At 30.2% G+C, this 13492-nt stretch overlaps 2 protein-coding genes across 3 annotated transcripts; one reads left to right on the top strand and one right to left on the bottom strand.

The window, feature by feature from the left end:
- Positions 1–371: 371 nt before the first annotated feature.
- On the bottom strand, positions 372–2560 carry zuc (Mitochondrial cardiolipin hydrolase zuc). Its single transcript, XM_011634988.3, has 3 exons — positions 1482–2560; positions 1189–1373; positions 372–1054 (listed from the first exon to the last, which is right to left on the bottom strand). The coding sequence occupies exons 1-3, from the start codon at positions 1748–1750 to the stop codon at positions 804–806; spliced, it is 705 nt and encodes a 234-aa protein (XP_011633290.2). The 5' UTR covers positions 1751–2560; the 3' UTR covers positions 372–803.
- Positions 2561–2704: 144 nt separating this feature from the next.
- Positions 2705–7584, top strand: Stam (signal transducing adaptor molecule). 2 transcript variants are annotated; one of them, XM_011634987.3, is made up of 10 exons: positions 2705–2921; positions 3425–3585; positions 3664–3909; positions 4207–4282; positions 4391–4603; positions 4703–4822; positions 4922–5110; positions 5201–5433; positions 5510–5742; positions 6060–7584. In XM_011634987.3, exons 1-10 carry the CDS (start codon positions 2879–2881, stop codon positions 6172–6174), a joined length of 1629 nt encoding a protein of 542 aa, XP_011633289.1. In that variant the 5' UTR covers positions 2705–2878; the 3' UTR covers positions 6175–7584. The 2 variants fall into 2 exon arrangements, with proteins under 2 accessions (XP_011633289.1, XP_011633288.1); XM_011634986.3 differs by having other exon boundaries at positions 2706–2921; positions 6057–7584.
- Positions 7585–13492: the final 5908 nt, after the last annotated feature.

Genomic DNA, 13492 nt, shown 5'->3' with positions numbered 1-13492 from the left:
ATCTAATTTTTTGTCAATTCTTTCGGACTTTTCTCTATGCGTGACCGTGAACTCCAAAGCCATGACTGTGTTTGGTTAAAGAAAATCAATATGCATCACAAGTACAGCTTCATTTGTGCGAAAACAAAGGCTATCCTTAATACCAAGACGTAGCATCATGATGACGTCAGAATCGTCATGGCAACTCCCTTTGATGCACCTACACTATACGTATTATCACAAGTTTAATCTATTAAAGCATAAGATTCAACCGATTAGAGAATTAGCTTCTATTAGTTTTCCGTGTTTAACCATTTTGAGAAAGAAACGTATGCATATATATATATATGCAACAAGGATTGAACAATGTTGTGAACATGAAATAAAAATGCTTGGAATATCAAATTAAATATATTTTTATACATATACGTAATAAGATAAAATCTTTGTACATGAGGCACTTCATATATGTAAAATTAACTGTGTAGAAATTACACTTTTCCCCTTATGTAAATTTTAAAAACAGAAACCTTTTTTAAAAATTTAAATGAAAATAAAATTAAAATACAGTCTTTTAATCTTTATCTTAACTTTTAATATTTAAATTAAAAATTAATCTTTGGATAAGTTAAAGTTAAGTAAAGTTAAGTATTGGTAAAGTTAAGTATCAATTAAAGTATTATTGTCTTATAGTCTAAACTGTAAACAATTCAGTTTGTCACAATTAAGAACATCATTCTATAATATATAAATAAAAAAATAATAAAATAAATATCCTTTGCTTAATTAACATAAATATTTTCAAATGTAAAACAAAACGTTTATTAAATTGTAGCATTTAAATCTCTAAAATCAGTTTCTGTAGTTATATTACTGAGCGTCGTCCATATCTTTTCAAACTCCTCTACAAACGGTTTAACTAATGCTGGCTCATTAGTCACTATTAAATTTTCAAAATTTCCAAAAAATGCTGATTTTGTCCAGTTTACACTACCGGTTATTAAAATGTTGTTATTGATAATAACAAATTTATGATGCATCAAGACATCTAATCGTTTCGACTTTAGTTTAATACCTATAAAAAAAAAAAAACGATATGACTATGTGATATAAATCATATAGTTTATTATATGTTTAATGGTAATTTCAAATCATAGATGTATTCTAAACTTAATTATATATTCATATTTCATAATGCTTATCACAAACCTTCTTTATAAAAATTCATTATTTGGCTTGTATCATTTTGTGACATAGACTCATCTAATATTATTCTTACAGTAACATTTCTTTCCTTGGCTTTTATAATTGCCTCTGCTAACTCTGGGAATGTAAAGAAATATACACATGCATCCAAAGTATCGGTTGCAGAATCTAAATACTTTATAATCCTCCTGCAAGTATATCAAATGTTTTATAGAATAATAGCTATCAAGCTATGAGAAAGAAATGATTATATAATTTTTGTTTTATATCTTATTTTATATCATTTGAGAAATTACCTCAAGTGTCTTACTGGACAATTAACTTTTTCACATGATGTCATATATCCCAAGTGTGATCGACATAAAGAAGAATCTTTTGAAAAAAACATGACTTCGAAGATATTTGTTTTTGTTCTTGTATTTTTGCAAAACAGTTTAGTATCACCATTGGAAACATTAACCTTAACATTAACTTCTCTTCGAGAACGTTTATATAACTTATATAAATGCCATGCTACTTCTATCGCAAGGATACCAGAAGTGACAGTTATTATGACAGTTCTCATTTTGAAGTCAGAACTTAAGCAACTTGAAAAAATCCTCTGGGAAAAGCTTTTGACTCACTGAGAGAGAGCTTTTGATACAGCGTAAAGATCTTTTGGTTTAATATAATGAAGATCTACTATAACATTGTACTTCGAGAAGAGTATTCAGCTCTTCTGATCTTCTGATTTAATATAAAACGAATCACGTACAAATATATACGTAATACATAAATCTCAGAAATTATTTCAGAGAAAACCTGACTATATCAACAAATCCTATGTTCAGTGAGACAGTAAACCAGATCAGTGTGATAATCACAGAATTATTCAACACTTACGCTATTTACAAGTGTCTATAAAATATCGAATAATTCATCAAGCAAGGTGCATCACTAATATCACGAATAATCACAAACAATTGAATAAAACAAAAAAACAATCCAAGAGACGAAGGGCTTTTTCCCCTCCAATTTTGTTGCTGCTGATTTGTCTGTTGAAATACAAAAACGATGTTGGCATCCTGAATAGTAATACTTTTTAGCTATGTAATGTGATAGAAGATAAATAAAAAAATTACGACGGTTTGTTTATATATTTTTGCTCATATAATGGCACAATTAAGTGAGGAAAAAAGTGACGAATCTGACTGGCCATGCCATCTCGATAGTTCTAGTTCTTCCTATTATAAAATGCAACGATTGGTACGCTGTTCGATATATCGAGCGTACAATGCAAGTTTTTGTTCGCCGAACGTCGGGTGGATTTCCGTGTGTGTAAAATTTTATTTTAATATTAAATACATGCGCCTTCGAAACTTCGAGCAGAAAAATAGCTCACCTTCCAAAGATGACGAATGTTCAAATTTATTTATAGGTTAGGAACGAATATCGAGCGATCTCGCCAGGTCGATCTCCTTCGTTTCGTCTCGCCACATCGAGTTTCGATAGATATCGAGGTTTCTGGCAGATCCGGAGGCAAAGATGTCCGTTGGTGCGGCGAAGCGAAACATTGTCAATCGCTCGGCTGGACGTGTCTGTGAATAAATATCAGCTGGATGCGCAGCGCGAGTCTACGACGACGTGCCGACGTGCGAGCGCGACGACAGTAGGGACGATCTTTTTCGTTGGTGTGCGAGAGAGACGCGACACGATGGGTCTCTTCCCGACTTCCTCGCCCTTCGACGCTGACGTCGGTGAGTAATCGCCCCGTTTTTCTCGCCCGATTGATATCACGACCGAATGTCACCTCACACCCGCCCTCGAATCATGCTCCAGATCCTTGACGATCGGAAACTCGTGATTATCACGATGATCCGTGCAAGGAATGTGCCTCTTTTCTGCATTGAGTGCATTAAGGTTGTTGACATTTGACCTCCGGCTGCATCATCTGTTCTATTCCTCTACCTCGAAATCTGGATTCTCGCATTTTCTTCTCACGGCCGATTTTTGCTCGATGTTCGTCGCTCCTTGATTTTCCTTCGGTGTCGCAATATGATTATAAAAAATGTCTGTTTCTTTGTTATAGCCTTATCTGCGACGCCTACTTAAATCATGTTATTGTCCATCGTAGCTATCTTAGTCTCTGTATTTTTATTGAAAAGAAAAATTTTCTAATGTTTCTTGATTATGTCAATGACTATTGTATGATATATCATTTCTTAAACATCACCGTTTGATTATGTGTTATATGCATCAGAAAAAGCAACCAACGAGAACAATGTAACGGAAGAATGGGGAAAGATAATGGATATCTGCGACAAAGTGGGTACCTCCAGTCAAAATGCTAAGGACTGTTTACGTTCTATTGTTAAGAGATTGTACTGTCAAGATCCTCATGTAGTCATGCAAGCTATAACCGTTAGTATATTGTTTCTCTAGTATTCAATCTTAAAATGTATTCAACTTCAAATCTGTAATTAATCATCTTTGATTTAGTTGTTGGATGCTTGTGCCAGCAATTGTGGAAAAGTTTTTCACTTAGAAATTGCATCCAGAGATTTTGAAAATGATTTGAGAAAGCTTATTAACCATCCACAACCGAAAATAGTAGATAAAATTAAAGCACTTTTAAAAAAATGGGTAGAAGGTGATTTCAAGACGGATCCGCAATTGAATCTGATTCCAAGTTTATACAATAAACTGAGAAGTGAAGGCCACGATTTTTCTTCTGTCTCGGATACGGTGAGTTTTTATGCTACATTATATTTTCCTCATCGATTATAATAACATAAACTGTTCACACTTATCCCAAAGTCAAGTATTGACTTTACATGCCCAGACTGCATTATTTAAATCAGTCAGATAAGACTATCACTTGTTGACATTGCTTATCCTTCTTTCGGCAGAGGGAGAGCTTGTATGTCATATCATATAGTTACTTTACATCACATGTACTTTGAATAAATTAATTTATTAATCGTATGATATTAATTTGCTTTTAAATTTTATCTTATATATGTAAAATGTAATATCTTTTAGCCAAAACGTTCTAGTACTCTGAGCAAAGATCCTAACGTAGTAACAAATTCACAAGAGGAATCAGATATTGCGAAAGGTACTCATGCAATATTATTATTTCTATTATATATTCATAATGTTTTAGGTATATTATTCTATTATATATTATAGTTTTACAATTTTTATATAGACAATATTTTTACAGCCATACAACTTTCGCTACAAGAAAGTAAAGCGCATACTCAAAGCACTTCATCGCATAGTTCGCCAGCTTCTAAAAAAAGTACTAGTTTATATCCTAGTGTGAATTCTGTGCTTGGAGCTTCAAGTACAACTTCAGAAGGCAGGAAAGTACGTGCCCTGTATGATTTTGAAGCTGCAGAGGATAATGAATTAACATTCTTAGCAGGAGAAATAAGTATGTATATCAAAAAGAATTGTAATACATGAAAATACAAAAGCACAAAGAACATACATGATGATAAATGTTTAAATAAATTTCTAATCGATTTTTTAGTTAATATTTTGGATGATTCCCATCCAAATTGGTGGAAAGGTAGCAATCAAAGAGGTGAAGGGCTTTTTCCCTCCAATTTTGTTACTGCTGATTTGTCTGTTGAACCAGAAGAATTTACAAGTAAGATACGTACGAATTAACAAAATTTTCGGATGTAGTCGAAAATTTAAGTATCAAATTATATATTCTCAATAAATATTTGTATGTATTTATGTGCAGAATTGGAACATAGCAATAAGAAATTAGTGCAATTTGCAGAAGAAGTAGAAGTTAAAATGGTAAAACGCGAACCTGAAGTGGTTGAAGTTGAAATAGATGAAAAGAAAATGGATAGATTATTACATCTACTTCATGAAGCTGATCCTCAATGTGATACCTCTGATTCTCAGGAAATGCTTGATTTAGAAGGTAATTATGAATCTTAATGCAAAATATTAAGTTAAAAAATGAAAAAATGTATTGATATTACATTTTTCTATTGATCTATTGATTTTGCAGAACAAGTTACGGCAATGGGGCCCTTGATTGACGCGGCTTTGGAAAAAGTAGACAGGCGGCATGCGCAGCTTACTCAATTAAGTTCCGATTTGGTTGATGCTCTTAATTTGTATCATACCCTGATGAGAGAACCTCCGACGCCGTCTGGCTACACTTTGCCTAAAATGCAGCCGCATATAAGTCCATATCCATTCCACAATCCGGGACCACCACCACCACCACTACCGACGCACGTAAGTCTTGACAGACTCTGAGTAACGACATTTACAATAGCGCGAGATATTCTGATATTGCTGTATTCTTCAACAGATGTTTAACGGTATGCCGCCTTCTCCATTCCCTACTGCAGCTGCCTCAGGTCCGGTGGGGCCGTACAACACAAGTTTGCCGAGCAACGAGTATATGGGTCCTACCAATATGCCAAATATGACTTTACCACAACATTATCACGTTCAATCTAGACCCCATCATCCGCCTGGACATCCACAGGGGTCATCTTTGCCGCCGCCTGATCAAAATAGCCTTCCTTATCAACCACAGGGGTACGTTTGAGTTATTTTCTTTTTATCACAATGCTTATCTTAAAATTTGCTCTGTAATCAGAATAATTATAAGTCCAAGAATATATATTTTCAAGTTTTTGTCGCAACATTTCTTACAGATAATTTACAATGTTACACGCTCACATACATATATATATTTTTTATTACATACAGTATTAGCGCTTATTGCATTATGTTTTATTGATTACATTGAATGTTATAATTATGTTCTTGTTTTTCTTTTTATATAAGAAATGTTTATTTTTAAATTAATATAATTAGATGTGATGACAAGAAATGTTTATATTATATAGCAGATATCCACCTCAAAGCGGCCCAGCACCCGGGCCATATGGTCCACCTGGACCTGCAGGACCATCTATAAATCAACAATCACAATATGCTCCACCAAACGGGCAACACATGATGTAAAGCAAAGCTATACGTTACAAACTCATCTTGTACTCTAATTCAAGTTGTACAATATTACTATATTATAATTATTTAAATAAACATACCCAAAGTAGCCAAAGATAATGGGTTTTCAATAAAAATTTTATGTTTGGATCTAGGCACTACTGTTTTAAGCATATATAAGCGATTAGAAAAAAAGCAAAGCAAAAAGTGACTTATATTGTCTTACATATTGTCTAACACATTTGCATTAGTTTTATTATTGTTAAATATTTGTATTGATTCAGATTATTCAATTTTAATTGAATATACATTCCTTGGCCCGATTGATTTTTATTATTTGATTATTATTTGATTCATTATTAAAATATTCTCTCATTTTAAATGTTAATGTATTTATAAAATTATGTTAAATCCCACATACATTTCTCTTCATCTTACATAATACACTTCTACTCTATATTACAGTTTTTTATATATATAAATATAAAAAAATTAATTCTTCGTGCTTTGTTCTACATCTAAGTTGTAAGCGTTGTCACATATGTGTCATAAATTGTAAATTACGCATTTTGAAAATATTATATATATATTTTGAATAATATGTCTCTGCAAAAAAAAATGTCATAAAAATACATGAAATATGAGATTTCGGAATCTGTATGAATGGAAAGCTCAACGAATGTTTTATAATTTTCTACTCTGCCATTGAACCTCGATCAAGTGATTACAAAATGAGGATTGCAGCGTGATTACTACGAAACGAAGTGATATTATTGTTAAAAAACAATGTTATAATCACAAGTGTTAAAGCACTTTTAATTGTCGAACGACGGTTTAAATACCTTTTGCAAGAAACTGTCTCAATATGGTCTAGTCTCTCTTCATTATGTACAATAAGATTAATTCCTATTAATTGCTTAAAAAATAGTGAGACTGCGAGAAACTTTTTATCGATTGTTAAATACTAAGTGATATTTGTACATACGACGAAACATCCCGTCTCAAATATAACGAAAATGGTCAACGCTTTTTGGCCATTATTTACAATATATTAAAATTGTCATTATGTTAATATGTTTATCATTCTTTAAGAACACTGCATATCGGCATAATTGTTTAAAGTGTTCGACTTTTAATATAAAAGATAAAGAAGACAAAAAGTATGTAAAAGGTAAACATTGATATTACGGGCGAAACTTACGCCTCAAATCTAGAAACATAATTTAAGGCATAATTTATGAAGGCAAAACGTCTGTTAACGTTTTGTAACAGTGTTATATTGTACACCGTACGTGTATTTAAGCGAATGAAGATATGGAAACGAGATAGAAATTAAAAGCGAGATGAGTAACAGGTCCTATGGAGAGTAGGCGCAATTTATGCTGTGTATGTTACGTTACCATTAAAGTGGCTTTATTTACATAATTATCGCTTTATTCCTTCTTCCAAAAATATAGATTTATTTGGCAGATGAAAATCGCGGGACAAAAAGCGATGGTATACTATGTAAATATTGTAAAGAAAAAATACATTTTTCGAAATGTTACGTGCTCCACGACTAGTATCATGTTTTTCCCATATTACAATAGTATTGACAAACCTTGACGAAATGCTAAGAGTATAATGTGGTATGATGGGAAAGTGTTAGTGAATAAATATTAATTATCATTTAAAGTGCGAAAATTATTTACAAAATTATATAATTCAACATCCAGTTGACATCCAATATTTTGGTAATAATAAAAAATGCTGCTAACGTTACTAATAATTATTATTTCATCGAAGATTTCAAATTCTTGTGTATGATACATTATAGGCTACATGAGTGGCATGCCATTTGTCACTCTTAACTGAACAACATAATAATGCATATCATTCTTGCCGATTACAAACTATAATTAATGAAGAAATGAAATTTTTTCATTGCCGTATCGACTTCTAAATCCATCATATGTTGTATACATGAAAAGATGCTTATTAATTTTTCGCTCTTTTTTTCTGCCGCGCCTGTCATGTTGACCTTCCGATACTTTTACAGTAACAATCACTTCTTAATAATAGTCTTTAATAATACACGAGAATTATTTAAAATTTCATAATGGGCTGCTTCGCAGCGTGAAGATGTACATGTAGATATACAGGGAATAATATAATTCCCCGTAATAGAAGATTTACGATCGATGGAACAATGAATTAATGATTGGAAAATCTCGCCAACAAGTCCCGTTATTAATCGTTTGTTTTTCTTATATAACATGTAGTACGCATCCGCATGCATAAATCTTAATTAATTTTTGCTCTCGTGCGTAATTTTTATTTCTTTTTTAATTTATATATGAAATGTGAGTTTTATAAACAATTTGTAAAAATAGAATTATATGTTATAACGTATAATTATATTGTAATTCTTTTTCATTTTATATTCTATTTAAATTTATGTTACATTAATGTTGTATTGTTCATACGTTATATTGCGTATTTATTAATTAAAATTTTCTGATTATATATATCACATAAGTTCAAATTGATAAATAGATAATATATTAATAATATATAATAATAATTTATGAACAATTGCGTGTAAGAATTTCCTATAGCGATTTTGCAAATATCTATGCTTCACGCTTGAATAACATAAGCATTATTTAACGTGCTTGATGAACGAATAATAGCACGTATTTAACATCTAATGCATTATTCGCTGAAACGTGAGAAAATTTATATGCAATTGCCTACAGCTTATAAGAATGTATAAATGTTTAATTATTCTAATGGTATTTAATTATTAACGCACACAATTTAGTGAAAAAGTGGATTTTTCTAATTGACACTTCATGGCAATACGTTGTTAAGTTGATCTTATCGATTTTTCTTCAAAAATGATGAATATTTAGATAATTATATTCGTTTATATTTTCCATTCTCTAATGATATTCTTTTTATAATTTTGTTAATATTATGATTAATAATTATATTATTAATCAAGAGCGAGAAAATTATTATTCATATATTGTTTTCTTGCTCTTGATTGTTATTTTTGTTTCATGCATCACCTTTTTTATTAATTATTCATGACTCATGTCACTTCACATATTGAACGATACATTGATAATAGATCGACGCAACTTCCTTATAACTGTTTTATTGATAACATCGTTAGAATAATGAGTAGATTTCCTTGGCAATGGCATTTCTTAGATCGACAATGGACCAAGCAACCTTGGCATTAACATTCTAGATTCCTCGGTTTCGTTTCCAAGCCGCAGACAAGACACTTCGTGACTATCAATCATGATAGCCGAGCTGCCGTATAAAATATCCAGTCATGCAATAAAAACAAAAAAAAATGCTAACTTACTCTTCTCACTATTCCTTATCAGTATCAGTGATCATTCAGTATCAATATTCCTTGTATATGTTTAAATCTATTAATCATTATTGATTGAACTTGGAAGAAAAATGCAACTTTTTAATTAAAAAAATTAAAAAAATTAATTAAAAAAATAATAATCCAATAGAATTTTAGTTTGAGACTTACAAAAATACGTACTAAACATTGAAAATCTTTCTCTTTGATATTAATTTATTATAGAAGAATAAATTAAATTTTCTCAATTCAAGTCGATAAAAGTCTTTGTCGGAAGATCTTCATCGGATTTTCCAGTCTCTTTTGCTTAATGTTCTGAATACCATTATTCTCGAATTGGAATTTCTCTATCAAGGCAATGTTTTGTTCTATCATTTTTACTACTCTCGTATGTAGCCCAAGGCTGCAGCAATTATTTTTCTAGGTCTAGGATCGGCTCATCTCAAGTCAGATTTGCACGAATGAGCTACAGTTCAATGATTTTGACAATAGTAACAATGAGCGCAAAAATATTTGCATTACTTTTCGCGATTGTCTAAATACTTTTGGTATTATAATATTAACATGAAATTAATTTTAATAAAAAATAAATTAATAAAGTAGATTAAAAAATTAATATCTAATGATGTTATACTAGTCATCATACAATATTCTTATAATCTCTTCAATATTAAAATATCTATTTATGAAATATTTACATTTATAAATTACAATTCAGATGCAAGGATTCACTTTTTAAACTGTCAATTTAAATTCGATTGGAAATACAAAACATCTGGCTGGAATGTGCTTTACGATTTCGAAATTTATAAATTTGGAAACATCCTGGTGTTGTATATTATTGTTTCTGCAATTTTTTCATATAATTCGCCGTGATTAATAAAAAGAACCGCATTATCAAAATTATTATTTTAAATATAATATCAGGAACAAAATCCTACAACAAAATGTTGATTCTTTATGTATGAATATAATATTACTTGTCTTCTTAAAAAGAATTTCGTGATAACTTCTCCGCAGTTTTAAATAATCTCTTAGGAAAAAGAGCAATTAGAATAACGTTTCAAAAATCAAATGGCATTATCTGTCCAAGATGAATATCTTTAATTCAATTTCAGCTTGTTAAGCAATATATTTCACATTGTGCAACAGCTTTCCTGCATCTTAATAAAGCAATTGCGTGCAAACTTTAACGCCATTAGCTAATAATTATTGCGAGTGTATGTATTAGTTCTCAAATTTCGCGATTATAGATAAATGCTCACTTCGAAAGGTCAGGTCTTTATCGGTCATCAGATTGGCTGTAGATTAAACAGTAGTGAAACGCGCCCGCGCGTCGCGCGGAAAAGATTGTACATTTTATTAGTGGTATATTTGATATTTAGCAGTGTTTGAAAGCATGAATTATGCGAATGATCAGCAAATTTATATAATATTACAGCACATACCTTCATAAGTTCATCAAATCCTCAAAACAACGATTTAAGCTTAATAAGTGATAATCATATCGATAGTGTGAATAATTTTTTTTATTATATATACTATTCAAAAAATTATATTTTTAATGTTTATTATTGCAATGTTTGTATTAAGGAAATAAAAATATTGTGCCAATAATTTTTGCCATTATTCAATTTCAAAATCTATATTTTTGTGATTTCCCATATTTTAATGTAAAGATCTGCTTTAATATTTCGATACGTATAAAATTAACATTAAAAAGATTATAATTTTTTTTTCTGCCACGACAATTCATTTCTCACATATATAAAATATATTAACTGATTGCCTATCTTTATATCCTTGACAAATCTGCGCCAATTTACATTACTTCACGGAGGAGCATCAGCAAGTAAGGTTCCTCCGTTGTGGTTTTCGTAATAATTATTTCTGTCCTCATTGCATATATGAACATTCTCAATCTCGATATAGAAAGGAAAGAAAATAATAATGTACTACTACTATCACTACTACTAAAATATGGCTATTGGATGTAATTTTCTGCAGCTATTGAACTTATTTTTCTAGGTCAATTCCATACAAAGAGAGTGACGAGAAAAAAAGGATCATCAAAATGTCTTTTTCAATTTATACATTTACAGATTTACAGATTTATATTTGTATATTTTATATCTATGTTGGAAGTGCCATATTTTATAATTATACAAGTGCCATAAATTTGCTAAACGACGATACTTTTGTGGGAATTAATTAATTTTTATTTTTGTAAAAATTGAGAAGTATGTAGATTTCAAGGCAAATAAGTAATAAATATAATTTAGAAACAAGATAAAAACAAAGGCAAATCAACTTTATTTATAATATTACAGGTATATTATAATACTGCCATTTTAAGCGGAAATTTCCTTTATTGACAAATTAATCGCTTGATTAACTAAGAATTTAATTATTATATAGAATGTATGATATCTGATATCTCATTTTTATGCAACGATTGCACGCTATGTTAATGAAGAGCAACAGGATCTGGCAATTCGCATGGAATTTTGTAAGAGGAAAATGGTGAATCCTAACGTAAGCTTTCGTAATAATACACCGGCAGAACTGTGTTATCGAGATGCATGATAATTCACACCATTGTCTCGGGACAATGTTTATTGTCTGGATTCACGACTTTAGGAACCACGCGCATGATATTAACGGTCCAAATAATAACGCCGTTAATTTTACAAAAGAAACTTTTAGAGAAACAATTATACTTTTATCAGTGAAGAAGCGAGATGATAATTGAAGCGCTTTTTAATTGTGTGAAATAATATTTCATACAACAATTATATATTTTTATTTGACAAATATACTGATAACTATAATTAAGAGAAAGTTGCTTTTTTGTTTAATTAACAAGAACTTATAGAAAATGATTCAATTTTTTGTTTCATCGTTTTCAACTTTTTAAGATATTTTACAAAATCTCATTTCGCATAATATTTAAATTTAAGTATTAAAATTAATATTATGCGAATAAATTATAATTTTATAATTATAATTAATTATAGTTAAACTTAATTATATCTGTATATTTGCCAAATAAAAATCGTATATAATTGTGTCTGAATATTACATCATTATTTCTTTTGTCGAGAATTTTGTAATAATTAAATAAGATTTCATATTTTCCGTTCTCGATTTATCAACAAATAAAAATCTTATTGTTTTATTCATTTAAAGTGGATGTCCGAGTAAATTAAATACTTTATTGACAGCGGATTGCGACGTCTGCAATTTTTGCGAAAACCTTGCCAAGCGTTGAAATCTCCAATGACGCAGAAGAAAAAGTAATATGGAGACACGCAGCACATTATATTATTTTAATGGCGTCATTTATTTTCTCTGATATTAGCACGTTTAGTTACGATCGGATCTAAACACGATGTTTATGTGAATCTTAACATGGAAATCTATTCACATGTTATATACGTGATTAATCTGGCGATTTATTGGTAGGAAATCATTGCCTGATCAATCACAGATTTATATATTACGAAATTAATTCTTTAAATAGCGAAATGTGCGAAAGAAATTTATATAGTTATATGTTTATCATACTTTACTCAATTTCTATTATTTTTTATTTTTGTTTATTTTTTATTAACCTCAGTTTTAAAAAAAGTTTCAAGCCTAAACTTTATTTGGTTTAAAATCTTTTGGATACTACAAAGCAATTACCATCGATGAATTTTTTAATACATATTTTTATCCCACTTTGATATCTCGCCAACATTGGAATGCAATTTGCACTTGCAAACGATTTTTTTTATACGTTTAAGAATACAAAAATCTGATCAAAAGTCTCTCTCTTTCTCTCGCTTTTTTCTTTCAAAAGACTTTGGCATTTAACTCTGATTTGCCATTCAATTAGAAGATGTTTATATCGGAATGGAATTTTTGTTAACGAATGGGATAAATTTTATGCAAACTATGATCTCACTTGGATGTGCGATGCTG

The sequence above is a fragment of the Pogonomyrmex barbatus genome, unplaced genomic scaffold (genome assembly GCF_055798465.1).
Source record: "Pogonomyrmex barbatus isolate J1 unplaced genomic scaffold, ASM5579846v1 scaffold12, whole genome shotgun sequence".
Taxonomy (NCBI): Eukaryota; Metazoa; Arthropoda; class Insecta; order Hymenoptera; family Formicidae; genus Pogonomyrmex; species Pogonomyrmex barbatus.
This window is presented reverse-complemented; position numbering and strand designations above follow the sequence as displayed.